This window comes from Rhinolophus sinicus, chromosome 10 (assembly GCF_057876585.1).
Source record: "Rhinolophus sinicus isolate RSI-liver-muscle chromosome 10, RSI-T2T, whole genome shotgun sequence".
Classification (NCBI taxonomy): domain Eukaryota; kingdom Metazoa; phylum Chordata; class Mammalia; order Chiroptera; family Rhinolophidae; genus Rhinolophus; species Rhinolophus sinicus.
Window position 1 is genome coordinate 18652370 of NC_142510.1, and position 22598 is coordinate 18674967.

General features: G+C 54.8%; 2 protein-coding genes across 6 annotated transcripts; one reads left to right on the top strand and one right to left on the bottom strand.

Annotated features, from left to right (window-relative positions):
• The first annotated feature begins 84 nt into the window (after window positions 1-84).
• SLC5A2 (solute carrier family 5 member 2) lies at window positions 85-9495 on the top strand. 3 transcript variants are annotated; one of them, XM_074322677.2, is made up of 14 exons: window positions 85-3749; window positions 4241-4312; window positions 4387-4491; window positions 5366-5530; window positions 5841-5946; window positions 6186-6266; window positions 6415-6644; window positions 6869-7004; window positions 7211-7360; window positions 7463-7613; window positions 7736-7904; window positions 7978-8193; window positions 8859-8988; window positions 9065-9495. In XM_074322677.2, exons 1-14 carry the CDS (start codon window positions 3624-3626, stop codon window positions 9289-9291), a joined length of 2064 nt encoding a protein of 687 aa, XP_074178778.1. In that variant the 5' UTR covers window positions 85-3623; the 3' UTR covers window positions 9292-9495. The 3 variants fall into 3 exon arrangements, with proteins under 3 accessions (XP_074178778.1, XP_019572847.1, XP_074178779.1); XM_019717288.3 differs by having other exon boundaries at window positions 7211-7318; XM_074322678.2 differs by lacking the exon at window positions 4241-4312.
• RUSF1 (RUS family member 1) lies at window positions 8372-19534 on the bottom strand. 3 transcript variants are annotated; one of them, XM_019717290.3, is made up of 13 exons: window positions 19194-19531; window positions 18925-19039; window positions 17680-17725; window positions 16088-16120; window positions 15903-16008; window positions 13903-14004; window positions 12805-12875; window positions 12534-12718; window positions 12394-12451; window positions 11059-11129; window positions 10307-10450; window positions 10118-10195; window positions 8372-9654 (listed from the first exon to the last, which is right to left on the bottom strand). In XM_019717290.3, exons 1-13 carry the CDS (start codon window positions 19479-19481, stop codon window positions 9557-9559), a joined length of 1395 nt encoding a protein of 464 aa, XP_019572849.2. In that variant the 5' UTR covers window positions 19482-19531; the 3' UTR covers window positions 8372-9556. The 3 variants fall into 3 exon arrangements, with proteins under 3 accessions (XP_019572849.2, XP_088657608.1, XP_019572850.2); XM_088801482.1 differs by lacking the exon at window positions 10307-10450 and having other exon boundaries at window positions 19194-19534; XM_019717291.3 differs by lacking the exon at window positions 16088-16120.
• Between the last annotated feature and the right edge of the window lie 3064 nt (window positions 19535-22598).

Sequence of the window (22598 nt, forward strand, 5' to 3'; positions counted from 1 at the left end):
TGGCAGAGCCAGGACAGGAGCTCAAGCTGGGCCCCATAGAAACTTCCGGCCCCCATTCCCCTTCATTAGCTCTATATTCTTTTTTTTTTTTTTTTAAGATTTTATTGGGGAGGGGGAACAGGACTTTGTTGGGGAACAGTGTGTATTTTCAGGACTCTTTCCAAGTCAAGTTGTCCTTTCAATCTTAGTTGTGGAGGGCGCAGCTCAGCTCCAGGTCCAGTTGCCAGTTGTTAGTTGCAGGGGGTGGAGCCCACCATCCCTTTTGGGAGTCAAACTGGCAACCTTGTGGTTGAGAGCCCACTGGCCCATGTGGGAATAGAACCGGCAGCCTTCGGAGTTAGGAGCATGGAGCTCCAACAGCCTGAACCACTGGCCAGCCCGCTCTATATTCTTGAAATAAGGACTTAATCTATTCCCTTCCCAATTCCCCCCACCTCTGCCATCTTGTCTGGTTTCCAGATTTTTCCCCCCTCCCTATAAGACTTTCAGAGGTGGGGGTCTGTCCAGAAATGCCAGTGTATGCCCACCCTTTGGATCTGGGCACTAAAGCAGAGATCCCTCTTACCAGTACCGGCTCATTACATCTCCTCTAGGCAGAGGGTAACACTTGGTGTGGTCAAGGCAGTGACTGAGGGACGCCCTGGGGGCCAGAGGAGCCAGCCTGGGAGTCAAGGAACACTTCCTGGAGCAAGTGACACCTGAGCTAAGCCCCCGAAGAGAGGGGTGGAGCCAGAGGGTTTTAGGTGTGGAGCTCAGGCTACATCTGAATCTCCGAGCCCTGGGGCCCATTCTGAGCCCCAGAACTTCACCTTGGACCCTGCAGGTCCCTAGGGAGGGGGCATGGACTCCTAGATCCAAATTATAGGGATCTTTGAGGATGGAAATGGATCCTCAGAGCCTCTTTCAGCTTGAGGAAGAGCGAGAGAGCCAACAGCCAAGCAGAGCATGTGTGGGCAGGAGACAGGTGAGGTGTCCTCTGCCCTTGCCTCAGGCAGAGCCCTAGGTCCTGCTCTGTCTCAGGCTCCTTTCCCTGAGTCTGCCCAGGCACCTGTCTCCATTCATTCTCCAAGTGTTTATTGAACACTTCCTGTGCCAGGCTCCATGCCAGGTGCTGGGCAGACCACAGGGGACCAAGCAGACATGCTCCTTGCCCTTGTGGAGCTGAAGTGTGGTAGGGGAGACCCAGGACAAACAAGTGCGCAGGTGATGAGTGTGATCAAGCAATGGAACTCGCCCGACAGCCCCGCCCTACTCCTTCACAGCACTGGGCACTACTGCAAATATCTGTTTAGTTATTGCTTGTTAATGTCTGTTTCTGAGACTGGAATGCAAGCTCCTGACAGCTTATTTGTCAGATGATGTGTTTGTCAGATAACATTGTCTCTCTAGGGTCTAGAACGGCATCCAGCATGTGGTAAAGGCTCAGTAAAAGTTTGTTAATGAAGGAAAGAACAAGGAAGAAAGGTGCAAAGATGAGAAGGAAAAAAATAGAGAACTAAGAGAAGTTGGGGAAGGGGTTACTTTACCACATAGTCGGAGAATGCCTCTGTGCAAATGTGACGTCTAAGAGAAAGAGCCAAGCAGGAAAAGAGCCCGAGGAGAGCATTCCCGGCAGAGGGAGCAGCGAGAACAAAGGCCAGGAGGTGGGGGGAGACCGGCATATTGGGAGAAAGGAAAGGAGTCCAGTGTGGCTGGATTCCAGTGAGCAAGGGGACAGTAGCAGGACATGTGCTCATAGAGGATCAGGTGCCACCGGCCCCCGTGAGAGCACACAGATTTTGTTTTAAGAGCCGTGGGGACAGAGCCCCTGACAGCAGGTTCCAGGCTCTCGGCCTCACGTGGAAAGGTGCTGGCTCGGGTAGTAGATGGTCATCAGCTGTGACTAGTTGGCCGTCAGCTGTAACCAGTGAGCCTATTAGCCACTGATGTAACTGCCGTGGCTGAGCTAGCAAGTGAGGTTGTTTGGTTGGTAGAGAAGCGAATGGCAGGCTGCAGATTGTGTGGCTCCTGCTTCCTGTGTCTCCAGCCCAGCCGCCAGAGAGAATATAGTGGTGTGACTCCCCTATCTATGGTTCCGTGGGTGTTCCTTTTTGGCCTCACCGTATCCTGTGTTCTTCTGTGGGGAGCGGGAGCAGAGACCCTGTATAACACCCTGTATGACAGAGCCTATACCCCCAATGTGTCCTCTGATACCGAATTCCTCTCAGGCACTTCATCAGCCCCTGAAGCAGACATTGGGTGTCCTGCCCATATCTGCTTGGCCCAGCAGACATCATCAGGGAAGGCCTATGTAGGCAGTGCCCAGACACCCAGTCTCCCCAGCTGCTGCCTGAGCTTCTGTCTGAGGGTGCCCTCAGGGGGAAGGAGTGTGCTCCTGTACCCAGCAGGCCTGAAGTGGGTGGGGAGGTTCCGTAATCGCCCACCAGTTAGAGAGAGGAATTAGTGGATAAACACCCCAGGTTCCTGGCCCTGTGGGGGGTCAGTTGTCAGGTGTGTTCTCCATTGCGACTGGGTTCCAGCTGTTCACAGTGGTAACTTGTTGGGCGGCACACTCTTTATCGGCGTTTCCCTTTTCTATGTCTCATTTCCCTACTCCGCAGTCCTTACTGGGCTCACCTCCCCGGGAAAGCCCTTGCGCTCCAATTCTCATTGTAGGGTTTACTTTTGAAGGTACCCAAACTACGGCACTCCTTAAACATAACTCATGATATTCTCCTAAAATATTGTTCTCTTTCCCCGTTTTAGGCATGAACCCTACTGCCGTAGTCAGACATCTAATTCTGGTCATTTCTAGAAGAAAGGCAGAGGTACAGCTATGTATCAATCCCCTCCCTTCTTGTATTCAGGGATAATCAGATCATTTTCTGTTCTTGGGGAGTTTCTAACTTGTTGGAGAGATGGCCTGGTCCCAGACAAGGACCATACAATGTTCTCAGAACTGTATCAGAAAAGTCAGAGAAGGCTTTCCTGAAGAAGTGACATGGGCTGGGCACTGAAGATGAGAAGGAGTTGGCCGTTTGGGGGGCCAGGAGGCCCTTATGCAGAAGGCACAACTCACGCAGCAGTTTGGGGCACGCAAATATATGGGCTGAAAAGAGCAAGGGAGCAGGAAGGAAAGTCCAGATTCGGGATGCAGGAGCAAGGGAAGGGTGGGCAGGGGGTGGCCACGGTGGGCCTTGACCTCCAGGCCAAGGAGCTCCTACTTCCTTGTGAGTGATGAGGAGCTATGTGGAGGGTTTCTGAGCAGCCGAGTGACGATGTCAGGGTTTGAAAATGATCCCTCTGGATTAGTCAGAACCAGGGGGCTGGCTTAGTCAGCCCCCTAGATCACGTCAAGGCTGAAGGGTAAGCATTTTTGGGGGGTGAAGAAAGTGACTTTGAGCTTGAGGCACTGGGGAAGGGGTAGGGACTAAGGCCCAGGAAGGAGCGCTCCTGAACTTGAAAGGGCCCACCTCCCCAGGACCAGCCTTCGGCCTCGATGTGACCTGATTCAGCTAAACAAAGCTGGAGAGGGGGGACCAAGGCCTGGGGGATTTGTCAGCTCACTGCCCCTGAGGTAACCATTAATCCCTCCCCTGTGAGAATCCAGAGATTGTTCCCTTGAGGGGCAGTTCCTGGACAGAATGGAGGAACACACAGAGGCAGGCTTGGCACCCGGGCTGGGGAGTCAGAGTGTCCTGATTGACAACCCTGCTGACATACTGGTCATTGCCACTTATTTCCTGCTGGTCATCGGTGTCGGCTTGTGGGTGAGAAGTCAAGGGGGTGCTGCTGGGGGCCAGGTTTCTGGGGCGTGGGGGGGGTCTCAGGGAGACCCCAGGTAGCAGTAAGGGCTGGCTCTCTGAGGGAAAAACCGGGCTGGGGGGCAAGCAAGTCTTGACAGCCTCAGGGAGTGCCAGCCAGCACTCTGTCGTCCCACCTTTGGATTGGGCTAGTATTTTCATCAAGGTCGGCATTCCAAGTGAGGCTTCTGTTCCCCCATCTGCATTAGGGCTGACGGAAGCCCACAGGCCTGATCCAGGGTCCCTAGGAAAGGCAGGCCCAATCCGGCCATGCTCAGGCTTGGGTGGCTGGACACCGGGTTCGGGCCTGGATCACTCTGGGTGCTGGGAAGTTTGCAGGGTGGGGAGCTGAGCACTGGTTAATCTTCAGCCCAGAACAAAGCTGAGGAATGTGTTCAGGAAGCTAATGAGGTCCAAAGACATGCCCTGACCCTAGGTCTCCAACCCCTGTCCCCCAGTCCATGTACAGAACCAACAGAGGCACTGTGGGTGGCTACTTCCTGGCCGGACGGAGCATGGTGTGGTGGCCGGTGAGAGAGGCTTGGCCGCAGTGTGGGAAGGGCCGAGCGAGGCAGCCTGGCTCACCCACACCTCTGGCCACCAGGTCGGAGCCTCTCTCTTTGCCAGCAACATCGGCAGTGGCCACTTCGTGGGCCTGGCAGGGACTGGCGCTGCAAGCGGCTTGGCCGTGGCTGGATTTGAATGGAACGTGAGGCCCTCTTTTGTCTAGTAACCCCCACCCCAGCAGGAACCCCTGGAAGGGTCACACCCGGGGGGCAAGGTGGTGGGGCTCCAGGCCAAGGGGACATGAGACTGGAGGAGGGACTTACCAATTGTGGGGTGGGGTTGGGTTTCAAGTGAGGGGCACACATCCAGCATGGAAGCAGGGGATGTAGGAAATGTCCATTTTTAGAGTAGGGGTAGGCCTCACTCCTGATTTGCTGGGTGAATATGGACCAGCCTCTACCCTGTGTGGCCTTGGTTTACTCCTCTGTGAAGTGGGCTGACCAGCCTCAAAGATGGTGAAGTGCTTGTTCTGATGAGCTCTGGAGTTGTGGTCTGTGGGGATCTCAAGTTAAAGCCCCTTGCAGAAGTGAAAGGGAGACAAACCTTGGGACTAAGGGCCGCGACCCAGGGCTGGGGAGACCAGGGCTTTGAGCTCAGGGCTGCCTGGAGGAGGAGGCCTCTGAGCTAAGCACAGATGGTTTTGGTGGGTGGAGAGGAGAGTGGAAGCAGCCCCTCCTGGCAGAGGCTGAGGTCAGTCTGAGGGGTCTGTACTTTGATTCATGTGCTTGGGGTGGAGGGCTGGAACCGTTTTGGGAGGGACTGGCCAGGGGTCATGGCCTGAGAGAGCAAGGATGGCTCCAGGTAAAGGTCCAAGAAGGTGTCAAGAACCTTTCCCTTAATGCTCAGGGCCCAGGGATATCGTCTGCATTTGTGTCCTCTGGGCCCCAGATTCGACGCTGCCTCTACAGCAGCACGTTCAGAAAGAGAAGGTCTTTGGTACCCTGGGGGGGGGGGGGAGCGCTCAGGGCAGCATCGTAAACAGGGAGTCACCCTCGGCTGTCGCGCTGTGCCCGCAGGCGCTGTTTGTGGTACTGCTGCTCGGCTGGCTCTTCGCGCCTGTGTACCTGACCGCGGGCGTCATTACGATGCCGCAGTACCTGCGCAAGCGCTTCGGCGGCCAACGTATTCGCCTCTACCTGTCCGTGCTCTCGCTTTTTCTGTACATCTTCACCAAGATTTCGGTGCGCACGCGTGCGCGGCAGGCGGGACTGGGCCCTGGAAGGGCGGGGCCACCGAGCAGAGGTCTCAAAAGCCTTGGAGGGGCGGGGCCAAGGGGAAGTAGGCGTAAGATTACGATGGAGGCAGGGCCAAGAAAGCATCGATTTCTGGGACCCGGGCCACGGTGGATGGGACCCGGGAAAGCCAGGCCATCGAAAAATGAGGGAACCTTTGAGGCGTGGCCACACAGGGTCGTGGTCTGGGCAGGAAGTGGACCTGGGTCCCTGCCCTGGCGTTTGGGTCCTCACCTGTATGCTTGCTCCTTTCTCCAAGGTGGACATGTTCTCTGGGGCGGTATTCATTCAACAGGCTCTGGGCTGGAACATCTATGCCTCTGTCATCGCGCTGCTGGGCATCACCATGATCTACACGGTGACAGGTGGCCGTGGCAGGGGCTTAGGGAAGGGAGAGGGCTCGGGAGATGTGCGAGGAGCGTCACTCAGCCATATTCTGCTCACCAAGTCCTGCTTCTGTGGCCGGAGTGCATGAGCCGGAGAAGGGGCCATCGTTTTGAAATTTGTTCTCCAGGAAGGGGCACCTTTTTCACATTCGCACAGACACCGTCTTATCCGGGAGCAGCCTGTCTGGGCTGTCCCCACTGACCCAGGCCCGTTGCAGGAGGGCTGGCAGCGCTGATGTACACGGATACCGTGCAGACCTTCGTCATTCTCGGGGGGGCCTTCATCCTCATGGGTTACGGTATGTCCCAATGAGGGAGGGAGCGTGGAGGTCGAGGGTCGCAGGCCTCTGACCCTGGGAGCTGGGACATGGCGCGTCTCAGGCGTGTGGGTCCTAGGGAGGATCTTGGCGTGGACGCTGGGTCCCTTGACTGCCTTTCCCCGCACAGCTTTCCACGAGGTGGGCGGGTATTCGGGGCTTTTCGAAAAATACTTGGGGGCAATGACGTCGCTGACCGTGTCCGAGGATCCTGCCGTGGGCAACATCTCCAGCATCTGTTATCGACCCCGGCCTGACTCCTACCATCTGCTCCGGGACCCTGTGACAGGCGACCTGCCGTGGCCCGCGCTGCTCCTGGGGCTTACCATCGTATCAGGCTGGTACTGGTGCAGCGACCAGGTGCGGGGTCAGGGCTTGCGCGGGGGGAGGGGGGGCGAGGCTGGGGCAGAACCAGAACCGCTGTAGGTGTAGCTGAAATGGGCGGGACCAAAGCTAAACCCGGGGGGCCTGGGTGGGGCCACGCTGAGCCAAGCAGGGCCTGAATTACAGCGGCGAGTGAGGCAAGGCCTGAGGCGGGGAGGTAGCCTGGACTGGACGCAGGCAGCTGAACGCCCCTCGTACAGGTCATTGTGCAGCGCTGCCTGGCAGGGAAGAACCTGACCCACATCAAGGCGGGCTGTATCCTGTGCGGCTACTTGAAGCTGCTGCCCATGTTCCTTATGGTCATGCCGGGAATGATCAGCCGCATTCTGTACCCGGGTAACTTATGCACCCCAGCCCCGACCGAATCCTGTCTGTGACCCATCCAGACCCTTTCTTGTGCAAGGATCCAGGTGCCTGCCTCCCATTCCCGTCCTAAGATTCGGGAATCCGGTCCCCCAGTCTCACCTCCCACCAGGGGTCCCATCTCATTTTCGTTAGAATTCCCAGTCCCCACTAGCAGTGTTGTGCCCCCTTCCCCGCAGACGAGGTGGCGTGTGTAGTGCCGGAGGTGTGCAAGCGCGTGTGCGGCACGGAGGTGGGCTGCTCCAACATCGCCTACCCACGGCTCGTCGTGAAGCTCATGCCCAACGGTGAGGACGGGCACTCAGGTGGCCGCCTGCCCACAGGCGCAGGCACGTTGCGGAACTGCAGCCGGGAGGAATCACCCATCGTCAAACCCGCATCCTCCCGGGAGACCTGGTGGCCCGGGACTCACGGCTCCCGTCGGCCCACAGGTCTGCGCGGACTCATGCTGGCGGTCATGCTGGCCGCGCTCATGTCCTCGCTGGCGTCCATCTTTAACAGCAGCAGCACACTCTTCACCATGGACATCTACACGCGCTTGCGGCCCCGTGCAGGCGACCGCGAGCTGCTGCTAGTAGGACGGTGCGGCCTGGGTTTCCCATCTCCTGCCCCTCAATCATCCCGGGGTGGGGGCACGGAACGCTCGTAGAATTAGGGGGCGTTGGGGGACCTGCGTGGAATCTCCTGATGGCCGCCCGCCGCAGGCTCTGGGTGGTGTTCATCGTGGCCGTGTCGGTGGCCTGGCTGCCCGTGGTGCAGGCAGCGCAGGGCGGGCAGCTTTTTGACTACATCCAGGCCATCTCCAGCTACCTGGCGCCGCCCGTGTCCGCGGTCTTCGTGCTGGCGCTCTTTGTGCCCCGCGTCAATGAGAAGGTGAGCGTGAATACAGGCTAAGCCTGGGGCAGGGCGTGGGCATCACAGCAGGCTGACGTCCTCTCCCCCGCAGGGCGCCTTCTGGGGACTGATTGGCGGCCTGCTGATGGGCCTGGCGCGCCTCATTCCCGAGTTCTCCTTTGGGTCTGGCAGCTGCGTCAGGCCCTCCGCGTGCCCTGCGCTCCTGTGCCGCGTGCATTACCTCTACTTCGCCATCGTGCTGTTCGCCTGCTCCAGCCTCCTCACCCTGGTGGTCTCCCTGTGCACAGAACCCATCCCGCGCAAGCACGTAAGTGCCGACCTCCCTCCGGATGGGCATGGACCATATACCACGTGGCTAGGGCAGGCCTGTCCACAGCGTTTGTCAGTCTCCTTCCAGGAATGCCCAGTGGAGAGGCTTGATTCTGTATATTAAGGGCTGGTGAGGGCAGCCTGGGGGTCCAGTTAGAAGATGCATTTGCAAACGGTGTTTTTACTTAATGACGTTTATCTGAGGTGGTTTGGGGGAAGTAGCTTGAAGATTGTGGGGGAGGTGACTAAAGCCCCCAAAGTCCTTGGCATGACTGTTGGGACTCAAAACACAGATCAGACTGGTGCCCGAGAGGAACTGGATGCCATCTTAAAAGCCCACCAAAGGGTTTGGTCTTGTGCCGTAGGGCGCTTTGGGGGGGGGGGGGCAGGATTCCACAGGTGGAGAAGTGGGGGGAAGGCAACAGGGGGAGAACTGTGTTAGCAGGACCAGAGGAGAGTACAATTCTGAGTGTAGACAGGAGACGAGGAGAGAAAAAGGCTGAGCTTTCCAAACCCAGGGAGGAGCTTGGGTTTAGCCTGAGGGCAAAGGGCAGCCATGGAAGGTCGGCTGACCTGGGCTAGGTGTGGGAAGTGCCCTGTGGGCAAGACCTCAGGGCGGGTGGGGAGCACACCACCCGCTCAGCCCCTGCTTCCACTCCCCAGCTCCATCGCCTGGTTTTTAGTCTCCGGCACAGCAAGGAGGAGCGGGAGGACCTGGATGCTGACGAGCAGGAAGGCCCAACCTCAGCGCCCGTGCAGAACGGGCGCCCCGAGCTGGCAGTGGACATGGAGGGTAAGGCACTGCCCCGGCACGGGGGCGAGGGGCTGGCGGGGCCGAGTCCCTCTAACTGTAGCCTTGACTTCCGCAGAGGCCCAGTCCCGGGCACCAGGCCTGCTCCGCCAGTGCCTGCTGTGGTTCTGTGGAATGAGCAGCAGTCGGGAGGGCAGGGTCCCACTGCCCACCCAGGAGGAGGCAGCGGCCAGCGCCCGGCGGCTGGAAGACATCAGTGAGCACCCGAGCTGGGCCCGTGTAGTCAACCTGAACGCTCTGCTTATGATGGCTGTGGCCACGTTCCTCTGGGGCTTTTATGCCTGAGGCTGACCGTGAGGGACGCCATGGGCCCAGCCAGGCAGGGTCAGCCTCAGGAGTGCGGGTGGGAGGAGGGAGGCCCTGGTTCTCCTCCCTGCCTGGTCTCTCCCAGGGACCCAGCCCATGTGCCTGGCAGTTACTTCCTAGGAGGCCTGGGCCAACCTGTCGCAGCAGCTCCCCTAAGTAGAAATAAAGCTGCCTTCCCAAGTCCTGCTGGGGCCGTGTCCTTGCTTCAGGTTCCTGGGCTGGGGCCTGGGCCTCCGTCGGCTACTCACAAGACCTTCTTTTCTGGAGACGGGAGCCACGTGGCCCTCCACTCATCCACCTCTAGCTGGTGCTTCTCTGTCTTCCAGCCCGCGTCCTGCAGTCCTGGGGGGGGGGGGGGTGTCACAGGGGGACTAAGGGAGGAGTCTGGGCTGCCCCTGGAGGCAGGAAAGGAGCGGCAGGCTGGGTGCAGGCCCTATGCCTTGCTCTGCTGGGTCACCTCTGGCATAAAATGAGGCTAAAACCTAATCAGATTGCAGCAAGAATTCAGAGCTAGCACATGGAAAAGGCTGAAAAGGAGCAGGTGCTAAATAAAAGATCAGCACCGGTCACTTGTGGAAGTGCCCTCACTTCCTGTCCTTCAGCCAACTGGCATTACAGACTGTCAACACTGACAGCCTCAGGGACTGTCCTAACCCTCCATCCTGCAGACGGGGAAACTGAGGCCCAGACTTATGCTCACAGAGAGAACCCGGGTCTACCCCCTCCCAGGTGGAGGGGTGGGGAGGGGGCAGGAAGAGCCCCTGGGGACAAGGCGCCAGAGGCCAGGGAGCCTGAAGGATGTTACCTTTCAAGAACTTTGGGAATAGCTTGTCCAACACTTGGTGTGTCTCCTTGATGACGACCCAGCTCTCTTTCTCAGGACCTGGAGAGGGTGTAGAACCAGCTCGGGTCCCCCAGCCAAGCAGAGAGAGAGCCAGCATCCTCTCTCCACCCCACTTTAAATCCTCAGCAGTCTAGGTTAGGAGGCGCTTACCTGCTCGTACTCGGTGCCTCAGTTCCTCCAGCTCTGCTGGGAGCGGCCCCTCTTCCTGCAGGGCTCCAAGCACCAGCCCGTGTGTGGCAGCCCTTAGGATGGTCTCAGGGCCAGCCATGTGGCTCAGAACCACCTGGACCTGGTCTGGAGACCCAGGGACAGACTGGTACCAGTGAAAGCCACCTCCCCACACACTTAACCCTATCACTCTGCTTCATTCCCGTCTGCCCCGAGAGACCTTGGCCTGGCCTGGAAGGCCACCTCTCGTGCATTCCTTTCCAACACCACCTTCTGCTGCTCCCCAATGCTCTGAACAGTTTGCGGTTTCACAGCAGCTCACTGAGGCGGTTTCCTCTGCAGGTCTTTAATGGCCAGTGAGAGTAAGCACTTTTACCACGCGACCAGCAGACCAATAAACTCCAGTACTTTTTCCCTGAAGAGATGACCCCCGATGGGAGAAAAAAGTGGTTCCCCTGAGGTAATCAAAGGTCAGGATCCCATTGGATTAACTGTGTTTTGATCCTCACAAAACACTGCAGGTAGCAAGGCGGTATTGTTAGCTCCATGTTGCAGAGGGGTAAAGGGCATTTCACTGGGGCATGCAGCTGCAATGTCTCAGTCTAATCTCCCCTCAGAACAGAACATAGACTCCAAGTGGTCCAGGGCTTGTCCAGAGCTTATGGCCCTGGAGCTACAAGAATGAGGCTGACCCCAGGAGGGCAAGTCCAAGGCTGGGAGGACATGGCACTTACTTTGCGGCTGATCCCAGTGGAGAAGGTAGGGTTCTTGGTGTCCGTCCACCAGCTGCTGCAGCTCAGAGACTCTGAAGGAAAGGAGAGGGCAGTGGGGGAGGGGGAAGCAAAGGGAGGAGCAACCATCCCATCAGCTGCACAGCGGCCGCTAACCCTAATGTGCACACTTCCCGTCCATCCTTTAGCTGTTCTCAGACAGCCAACACCCGTCCTTCCTTTCTTCCCGCATCTCGTCATCCATTTGCCTCATCCACCTATTCTTCCTTCATCCAACAAATATATCCTTTAAATCTAGTCTATAAGGTATGATCAAAACATAGTTTACAAAAATTTATTACAGTAAAAGATACATTGCCATTAATCCCCCTTGAAATACTCCCCCTCACTTTGGACACACTTATCCCATCGTTTTGCCACTTTCTGAAGCTGTTCTGGAAGTCCTCTTTCGTGAGTGACTTTAGTTGCGTTGTCGAGACTGCCTCGATGACCTGAATTGATTCAAAACATTTTCCTGTCATGGTCATTTTGACCTTAGGGAAGAGCCAGAAGTCGCACGGTTCCAGACCCAGTGAATAAGGTGAATGAGGACACACATAATGTTTTTGCTGTACACCGGAAGCGATGTGTGACGCGGAACCTTTCTGTTATGATCACAAAATACGGTGAATGCTGCTGCTGAGTGCCATCCAACAGAAAGGCAGGGATCTTCAACATGGGAAGCAGCGCATCGGAACCTTAGTAACAGTGTGTGACAAGTTTCAACTTGTTCGGTGTAGTCAGTCAGATGTGAGCTATGGTTGAGAGAAGGTGTATTTTAAAGTGTGCCATAAATCATCCTCCATCATGACAACGTTCCGTGTCACTCACTGCTTCTGCTAGGGCAATTTCTATCAAATAAAAACATTATGGTGTGACCTCACCCACTTATTCAGTGGATCTGACACCGTGCGACTTCTGGCTCTTCCCCAAAGTTAAATGATTCAGGATATCGAGGCAGCCACAACAGCGCAACTAGAGACACTCACGAAAGCGGACTTCCAGAACTGCTTCAGAAAGCGGCCAGAACGAGGGGGAGCATTTTGAGGCGGGTTAATGGCAACGTGTCTTTTACTATAATAAATTTTTAAACTTTAAACATTCACCGTATTGTTTGATCACACCTCGGATGTTACGCCCTGCTGCCCTCAAGCACCCTGCTGACTGGTCTGGTCAGTAGAAATAAAGAACCTAGAGCACAGGTGCGGCCTAGTGGGAAGGCCAGCGTGTAAGGGGAATGACATGCATGTGTGGGTACTGGGTGCCAGTAGTGATGAGTGGGAGACACTGGGTACTTACCTGGAGACCAAACGATGTAGGGGGACCCCCAGGGAGAGAGACAGAGACGGCCAGAAACCTGTGGGAAGTGGGAAGTCAGGAATCCCAGGCAGGGGGACAGGTGGAGAGACACAGGACTGGAAACCAGGGGGCTGGGTCACCTGTCCACAGTGGCTCCATCTGATTGGCTGAAGTGGGATCAAGTACCTCCCCCCTCTGAAGGAAGTGCTTCAGAACCAGCCAGAGCCGGCCTTCGTTCAAGGTCTCTATCACCAGGGCTCGGACCGCCCGGTAGTTGGCGTAGATGTGGAGGGCAGTGAGGAGGAAGAAGCAGCCGAGGGTGAAGCTGAAGTGAGAGAGTGAGGTGGTCAACAGGGGCAGAGGCCCCCCCCCCCCCCCCAGCACCCCGCCTGGCGCTTGCTCTCCGCTTACCTGGGGCAATCCGACACCAGGGGAAGCAACAAGAGGCTAATGAGGAGCCCTGCCAGGTTCACCAGCGTCTCCTGGGAAACGGCAGAGGGGTTGGGAGCTGCAGGGCTCCCTGCCAGGCCAGACAATAGGCTTGAGTCCCTTTCACACATTCCTCCCTGTCCCAGAGCCTCCCAGTGCTCCCCACGCTGATGAGGGAGCCTCGTACATTTTTAACATTTTTAGCGAGTGAGCTGTCATTTAAAAGATACTAGCTACTTCATCTGCCCGTCCTGCCCCGGTAGATACAATGCCCGTGAAACATGTCTCCTTTGTTTGCAAGAGTCACCTGAGTAGCCCCACACTCAGGCGAGAAAATATCCAGAGTGGGGAAGTATTTTTGTTTCGTGGTTTAAAAAGACTGGTCTCCCCTAACCCCTTGATATGCAGTAACTGGTCAAGGAACGACCTAGGAAGAAAGGCACAAGATCTAAACCTCTTCCCTGGAGAATCAATGTTGTTAGATCCCTCTGATGGCTTGAGATGGCCTGACTGAGCTCACCCCAGGGGAAAGGACCCCAAGCTGCCGGCTCCACCTCCCCATGAGGGAGGAGGAGTCTGGGTGGGTACCCCTACCACTGTGCTCCCCAGGAGATTTGGTCCTGGCACTAAAGGGGTGTGCGGGGCTGGAGAGCTTTTCTTACCGGGGGTGGCTGTGGGGGTATGACAGTAAACTGAGGACCAGAAGCCGGGGGAGCTCAGGAGCAGAGGGACCACCTCTTCCCCAGGTGGGAACAGTCACTTCCAGCAGCCACAGTCAGTGGTAATAAAGCCTGGGTCTGCTATGGGGCTGCACGTAAGCCCAGGTTGCCCCTGGGAGGTGTCACTGCATCTGTGCACTGAGGGAAGCCTGGAGCCTTAGAAACACAGCTGGGGTGGGGGGAGGGCTGAGGGGTTAGGAGGAGCGAGGCCTGCGGTGTGCTTCCTTCCCCTTCCCTAACAACCTACAGTTCCTGAGGGGGGACGCGTCCGGGGAACCCAGGAGCACTCGGGTGCTTCTCTCCACACTCCTCCAGTGATCTGGCCTGACGCGCTGCCATCCCTCCCATTCCGGCTGCTCACCTGGCTGCTGTCCTTGGCTGACACGTCGGCCATGTTGTTTCTCCGAGCCTGGTGCATGGTCAGTGCAGCCCGAGTGGCCCCACCAGCCACGCTTACAATGCACTGCGTGGGAGAGGGGAGAGTAATGGTCCGAGTGGCCACGAGCTGTGGCAACACGGACGCTTCTGTGGGCGAGCCACGCAAACAGCTAAACCAGCTCAAGAAAACCAGGCCTCAGGTGACCCCAGAGCAAAACGCTGGACGCCACCCCTGGTATTTTGTTCTCACCGGCTCTTCTGCTGGGTCCATGACCCCTGCCCTGTTCTAGGAGAAAACTCATGTTCTGCCTGCAATCTGACCCTGTGGACCCAACCCTAAGGACACTCACTTTCTTCCCTCAGGTGGAAGCCCAGAGACCCCCAAGCCCAGAAGTCGCAGCCCTAATGTCCCTTTGGCCGCAGCCTCCCTCCTGCAGCTCCTGGTCCAGTCTGCTTACTGCCCGCCTGCCTGGAACGGACTCCACGCTCCAAGTGCCCCAGCAAAGGCCCATCCATGCCGCCAGGCCAGTTCAAAGCCCACGCTGCTGCCTCACCTCCCAGGACACCTGGTCGCTCACTCTGAGATCCAGGATGGTCAAGCTCATTGGGGACTGTCACTGACCACCTTCATTCATCGCCTACTGATCAAATCTTAGATGTCAGGCACAGATTTAGGCACTGACCACATGGAACCTCCCCAGCCTCGTCTTTATCCTAAGAGCAATGGGCAGGGACGTGACCAGGTCTGATGTCCATTCTTACAAGGACCATGGGCTGCTCCACGAGGACTGAAGAGGAGTGAGAGCGGGAGCTGGAGCCTACATAGGAAGCGACTGTGCTCTTTCAGCATCAAGGAACCGCCAGGTGGCACGGGGACAGAGGATGAATGGACTGGAGAGTCAGGAGGGGAAATAAAAGGATTGAGTGGGGATTTGGCTGAGGTGACAGGTGAAGGGGGAGGAGGAGACATGGATGACCGCCAGGCTTTGGGCTGGTGTACTTGAGGAACAGCGGTGCTGGTCACCGAAACGAGAACTCTAGAGAGGGTCGGGTTGAGGGGGAGAGGGAGGGAAAAGGATGGAGGTCGTGGCCATTTTATCCCTCACGTGAAGAGACTGAGGCCCCAGGTGGGGTTCGGAGCAGAATTTGAAACGTGGCAGACCTGGGTCCACAGCTACCACAGTGGTTTTTCCTGGGGCTTCCTGCCCTGCAGGGAAAGGGTGCTCGTGGCACTGAGTGCCCGGGCCAAGGCAGCCGAACATCCTCCTCTGCAAAGACCCGCTGCACGTGAGACAGCGGCAGCGCCCTGTGAGGAACACGGCTTTGATGGGCTTCTGAACGGATGGGCCTGTGCGAGGGTCGTACGTCGCCTTAGGCCTCTTCTCTCTGCACCAGGCACTCACCCTGTGGTGAAGACGGGCCTACGTCTTCACCGAACCTGGTTGGCTTCCACGTCCCCCTGGAGGAGGCCAGCCTGAAGGAACTGTGAGGAAGAGCTCGCAGGTGCCTCGCGTGTCCCCATAGCCTCACCACGTGACCTGTGCTGTCTTGCCGCCAGACCATGACCCATGCAGCTCTTTCTGCTCAGAATAACCTCCCTGCACCTTCAACCCATCCGTCAGGACCCAGAGCCCGGGGAGGACTGCCTGCGTCTCCTCCCTAGGCCAGGCTTCCTGCTGCGCCTCTCGCCCCGAAGCTTCTCATCGGGAATACCTGTAGCCGGGGGTGGGGGGGGCACATTCTGTGCCAAACACGAGGCAGACACTCAGTAAATAGCTTACTGAAAGAACGAGAGGAATGCGGGATGCTGAGCACAGAGCACCCTCACGTGCCGTGGCTCTTGGCACTGCCTCAGACTGACTATCTGACACCCGAGGCTGTATGGCTGGAGAAGGAACAGAAGATACTATTGCATCTGAGCAGAAACATCTGAACTTGTTCACTCCTCTGGGTGCAGGCTGAGCCCACACAGCACCAGGCTACCTTGGCCAGGTTGCTGATGCAAATGATCACAGTGAAACCTATCGGGTCCATGGGAGCCATAATCTCCAGGAACATGGCCACGTCGTTGAGGATGTCGGCAAAAAGCCTGTGGGAAGGATCGGAGGTTAGAGGTCAGAGGTGAGGCCTTCCCAATGAAGAGCCCCCTCCTCCAAGGCCCTGCTCACCTCCACTGCTTGGCATTACAGTCCAGCTTGCTCCTGTCGGGGAGGAGAGTCTGGTTTGCAGTTAGATTTAAGGAGAAAACCCCCTGCGGGCAGTCCCGGCCACCCTTAGGCCATGGTACGGTCTGAAGGGCTTAGGAAAACCCGCATCCCAGCCAGACGTCTGCCCCAGCACCCTGTCACTACTGCCTGAAATGTCCCGGTGAGCTGGGAGGACCTTTGATGGCCATTGAGTGTTCTCCCTTTCCTAACCCATGACACACAGACCAAGGGAAAACACTGCCTATGGCTGCTCCCCGTTTTCCTGCTCTCTGCTGACAGATGCTAGCCCTGGCTTCCCCTGCCATCTCCCCTCTTCTTCTCCTGCTTCAAGGGTGCCCAGCAAGCAGTCCACATATTTTGCACTGGTAAACACGACATTTAGTGTAACCCCCCTGCATTTCATAGCTAACTACTAAGAGAAAGCATGTGACTTCCCTCGGATCCCGCGGGGAGTGGGGGCTAAGGGCAAGAGCCAGGCGCTGACTTCCAGACCTAGCGTACTCCTATTACACAGCACGGGACAGCGGCTTCTCCTCCCCGCCCCGTGCAGACACCTTGGGCTGCCTCTCCAAGGCCCCAACGCGGGAGACGTGGCAGCCCCAGTGCAGGGTTAGCCCTGACCCTTCATCTGAACTCTCCTGAAGAAAAGGGGGCACTCCTGGGTGGGGATGGGCCACACAGCAAACAAAGGCGGGCCTGGACACGTGGGCCTGGTCTAGGGCTCTGCCCAGTAACGCAGCCTGATACCACGGAAAGACTACAGGCTTCAGGTTCAAATCCCACCTTACTAGTTACAAGCTATGGGATGTGGGTAACTTCCATCGTAGGTTTGCTTCACATCTGTAAAATGTACACATTTAATCCTACTCCACAAAGTTGTTATGAGAATTACAGACAAGATACAGAGAGCTTATGAGGCAACTGGAAGTGTTAACGGCAGCAAATGTTTACCGAGCACCTATTAGGCGCCATGCAATGTGTGAAGCAATCGCATAAACTACCTCACTTAATGACCACAGTAACTGGCAGATAGAAACCACTCCTGGGGCTGCCCAGCACTGACTCGAGGAGGCAGCAGGCAGCACAAATGCTCAGTCCCTCGGGACCCACAGTGCCAGTGATCGCACGTGGGAAGGATCCTGGTGACCCGCCCAGGCCACGCCTCACTCCCTCAGCAGGGTCTGACGAAGCGCCTGAACCAGCACAGTAGCCTCTGGAGTACTCATTCCTTCCAAGCACTGTCCCTCCAGGCTTCTTTCAACAAGCACACAGAGGACACATGGTGACAGGCAGCCAGTGGCAAACCAGTGCTCCTGAAGGCACATCTGGTCACAGCAATGGCTGTGGCTTCACTGCCAGGGGACCCGTGGTGAGCCACCTGTACTGGGTCCTGTAACGAAAGACTCCTTGGCTGTAATGATGTAACTGCTGAAAGTCCCCTCCCCTGGAGACTGGACAGAGGGAGGGGGTGCTGACAATACAGCCAGGGCTGACAGGCAGGACCACGGTCTGCGGGGAGTGGCCAGAAGTCTCTGACCGGGAGAGAAACTCACCCCTTCCACCAGGCAAAGACAATGCGGCCCAGCATGCCAGTTGAATCTGGGGAGAGAGGCATTGATGAGGAAGGAAAAGCCTTGGGCCTGTGGGGCCTGGCACCGAAATGGCTGATTTGCATGGGAGCTCTGTCTAGTCCGGTAAGCTCTAGACAGACCAGCGGGATCGAGGGGCCAGACGTACTCAGACTCAGCTCCTCAGTGTGCACCCAGGAGACACGGACCAGAAACAGTCTTGACTACATTGTTCATAAAAGCAAAAGACTAGGGATACTGCAAACGCTCATCGGCGAAAACAATTCGGGTCCTTTCTTTCACTTAATGTCCTAGTAGACAGCTGTGAAAAACCAATGGGCTCACATCAGCACAGATGAATCCTAGTGTCTTACGTGAGAAGTCAGTCATGAAGACTGTCTACAGCCCAATACACTTCTCATAAAGCTCTAAAACTACGCAAACTAAACTAAGCAGTGCAGTGTTTCCGTGTATATGTATCTATATGGCAACAGCTGTGACACCGAGGGCAGTGGGGGGCCATGGTGCTGCTGATGTGAGACACGTGGTAGTTTCCCTTCCGTGCCCCACTCTGCACGGCCACGGTACCAAACCGTACCTTTATTTATTAGTGGCTTTTCAAAAAGCGGTACATGCTAAACAAACAGTTACTAGAGTTACTATGCATAGCACCACCTAAAATGCCTTTGACTCTTCCCAGAACCTTCTCTCTCCTACTCGGGAGACCAACTACGATTTATTCCCCCCTAGTACTAACTAATTTCCCAAACCCAGGCGGCTGGCACTTTGATTCAGTAACAGCACTCGTAGGCAGTTCTCCACAGAGACCAGGGTAAAGGGAGGGAACGGCTAGCTTAGGGGATCTGGGCTCCAGATGACTTAGGGACTCTGAACAGTATGGCTGTGGCTGCAAGGGGGTGGCGTGGGATGAGGGCATTCCGGCATGGGGAGGCCAATTAACATTGGATGAAGCCAATAAAAAGGTCAGATTTACTCAACCGAATTTTGTTTTTTCATTAACAGGGTACAAGGCACTGTTCTAGGCACTGGGGAGACGTGGCCCCCAGATCTAATCAGGCGTCGTCTGTAAATATACACATCACTGTCCAGAACACGGGGCGAGGGGTAAAGGAGAGGCTGGGCTTCTTAGGAGGAGCAAAAGGAGGAGACCAGAGAGATGGCAGGGCTGGGAGTAGTGGCGACAGATCGGGCTCCTGGGGCCCAGCTTACCTTTCACCAGCCAGGTGGCTGTGGCCGCTGAAACGGAGGCTTGAGCGTTCCCCACCCCGATGCCCAGGAGGACCGCGTGAGTGGCCAGGGAGCCGGAGAGGCTGGAGGCAAAGGCCTGGAGAAGAAGAGCGGTCGGGTGAGGAGCGGGCGCGGGAGCGCGGAGGTCTAAGCCTGCCATCGGCTCTCCTGGTGTGTGACCTGGGACTCGTCCCGTCTGCGGGCGGGGGGACAGGTGGCCCGCCCGCCCCGGCGGACGCCGCCCCGCTGACCTGCACGGAATCCCACAGCTGGTAGGGCAGGTAGTCCGGGCTGACGCTCTCCGGGAAGCCCTGGGGCAGGAAGACGGCCAGCAGCCGGGAGGCCAGCGGAGAGGCGGGCCCCGGTGCACCCCCTGCGCCCCCATCGCGCCCTTCGGGCTTCACTTTAAAGGCCTCGGAGAGCCCGCCCCAGGCCTCCCAGTGCAGACGCCCGTCCGCAGCGGCGCAGCAGCCTCGGGCGGCCCGGGAGCCGAACTGCTCGGAGCAGAGCGGAGCCGCCAGGCCGGCGCGCTCGGCCATCCCGCCTCACTCGCCCCAGGCCCGCGCGGCGCGCGACGTGGCCGGGACGCGTTTCCGGCGCCGCTACGGCGGCTGCACAGGGACAAGCTTCCTTCCGCCTCTGGGCTCCGGCAGCGGACGCTCCGTCTCGGATGCCCGCTCCCGACCCTCGTTCTCTGTAGCATTTTCTGGCGAGGCCGCTAGAGCAATGGGGGCCTGTGGCCGGGTCGGGGGGCGCCTGCACTCCTGGTACCCGCAGCCTCCAGTTACGGGGAGAAGGAAGGAGCATCCGGGGAGCCTTTGCGCCCCAGGTCCGTGCTGCTGCCGTGCACCCTCGCCCTGCAGGACAGCGAGCCTTGACCTCGCCACTGGTTTATTCCCAGGGTCTTGTGGCCGTGCCCCGCCCAAGGCAGGTGCCAAATACCTACCTGTGGAACGAAAAGATTCATTTTCTAAAGAGCCTTTGTAAGGCAGGTATTATTTTTTTCCTCCCTTACGGACAAAGCTGAGGCTTGTGTATGTGAAGTGACTTCAAGTTTACAAAACTGAAAATGGCAAAAGCATTCATTTAGTCACTCAACAAAAATATTTAGTGAGCAGCTGCTACTCTTGTAGGCACTGAGGCAAGATTTAAATCTGAGGCTAATGACTTTAGAACTATTCTTTCTGTTTTATTTTGTATTTTTAAGAATTACTAAATAACAGAGGATACATTCTTGCTGTAAAATAATTCAAACAATAATATAGATAGGTAAGGTCAAACTCTCCCTTGACATTTATCCTTTTTAACATGTCCCAGCAAATACCAGTCAATCCCCAGAAGTAAATATTGTTTACCTTTCTACACAAAGAGAGAGGGAGGTGTGTAGATGGGGAGAGAGATTTACATGTAACCCCCACTCTCATGCGCCCCACTTGCAGCCTGGGGTAGCCCTCTCTACTGTAGTTCATCTCACATTTCTCTGAGATCTTTTCATATCAGCACAGATGTATCTACCTCATTTATTTTCATAGCTGCATGTCATGCCATAGCATGAATATGCCATACGTAGTTTCTATAAAGATCCCCCTATTAATGGACATTTAGGTTGATTCTGCCTTTTCATTATTACAAACTGGTATGGTAAATTCCTTGTATAGGCCTTTTTGTGCACTGATTATGAATATTTCTTTAAAATAGAGACCAAAGCAGAATCACTGGATAGAAGGGTATATATACTTTAATTAGAACAAGTGTTGTCAAATTATTCCTCTAAAAAGTGTTACCAATTTACATACCTAACAGTGTATGAAAATGCACGTTATAATCAAGATACATATATTTCCATTATTTGCAAAAAGTTCCCTTGGGCATCTTTGCATTTTCATCTCCACTCTTGTATTCTGATTCCAGGTAAACACTGACCTGCTTTCCGTCACTATTTTTGTCTAGTCTAGGATTTTATAGGAATAAAATTATACTGTATATGGTCTCTTTTGTCTGGCTTCTTTGCCTCAGCATAATGGTTTTGAGATTTACTCATGTCACAAGTACCATTAGTCTGTTCCTTTTTATTGCTGAGTAGTATTCCATTGTATGATTATACCCCAATTTGTATATCCACTCACTGGTTATTGGACATTTAGTTTATTTCCAGTTTGGGGTTATTATGAATAATATATTATGAATATAAACATTTACATGTAAGTATTTTTATAGACATGAATGTTCATTTCTCACAAACTCCACCTTGGAGTGGTATTGCTGGGTTGCGTGGTAAGTGTATGTTGAACTTTATAAAAAATTGCCAAATTGTTTTCCAAAGTGTTCTACCATTTTACACTCTCACTAGCAATGCATGAGAATTCTGGTTGTCCCATATCCTCACTGACACGTAAATAGTCTTTTAAAATTTTTGTCACTGTAGTGAGGATGTAGTTGTATCACATTGTAGCTTTAATTTGCATTTCCCTGGTAAGTGATAATGTTGATTGTCTTTGCATGTCCTTATCATATTTGTATATCTTATTTGTGAAGTGTCTGTTCCAATCTTTTGCCCATGTAAAAAACTGGGTTGTCTTAACATGGAACTATAAGAGTTTACATGTTCTTTGTCAGGTAGTATTGCATTATTTCTCCTAGTGGTAACAAATATTTTCTACCCTAGAAAAATGAAAATATGTTCACACAAAAATCTGTACGCAGATATTTATAGCAGCTCTATTCATGCTTGCCCCAAACTGCAGGTCGTCTAGATGTCCGTCAGTGGGTGAATGAATAAACAGACTATGGGGTATCCACGCGAGGCACACTCAGCTATGAAAAGGAACAACTTACTGCTACGTGCAACAAGTCAGGTGAACATTAAGGGTATTATTCTGAGTGAAAGAAGCCGGTCTTCAAGGTTACGTACTGCATGAAGCCACTACAGGGTGTCCTCAAAACACTGAACTGTAGTCATGGAGAACAGATGAGCACTTGGCAGGGTTTAGGGATGGTGCTGGTTGTGACTACAAAGGGAGAACATGAAGGAGTTTTGGGGGCGATGGAAATGTTCTATATCCTGACTGTGGTAGTAGTTACATGAATCTATGAATTAAAATTCATAAATTGTACACCAAAAGGAGATCAATTTTGCTATATGTTAAATAAGAAAAAAAGCAAATCAAAAAACAAAACTATAAACAAAAAAGCAAATCAACAAACATCTAATAGGTGCCTATGAATGTTGGTTTTTGAGTGCAGAAAGATGTGACAGGAAATAAACACATCTTTAATGCTGGTTACTTTGTAGGGGGAGGGAGCAAAGATGATCACCTTTTCTCAGTGTACATTTTTTTGTGTTGTTTCACTTACCTCAGTACATGGTAATTCTGAAATTTGGAAACCAGGGAAATATTTAAAAAGAAAAGATGTTTCTGTTTTGTTGAATACCTGATGATATATTAGAGAACAATATATGTCCTTGCAGAGCACAGCCTGGTGGAGTTCAGTCCTCATGTCTTACAGATGGCTCGTCTGCAAAATGTGACTACTTGCGTAATAGGGTATTTTATAAGGATAAATACTTTAACAGATGCTTGAAACAGTGCCTGGCATAAATGATAAAGATAATGTAAACTGTTATTAATATATCATCTAGGTGTTGGGACAATAAT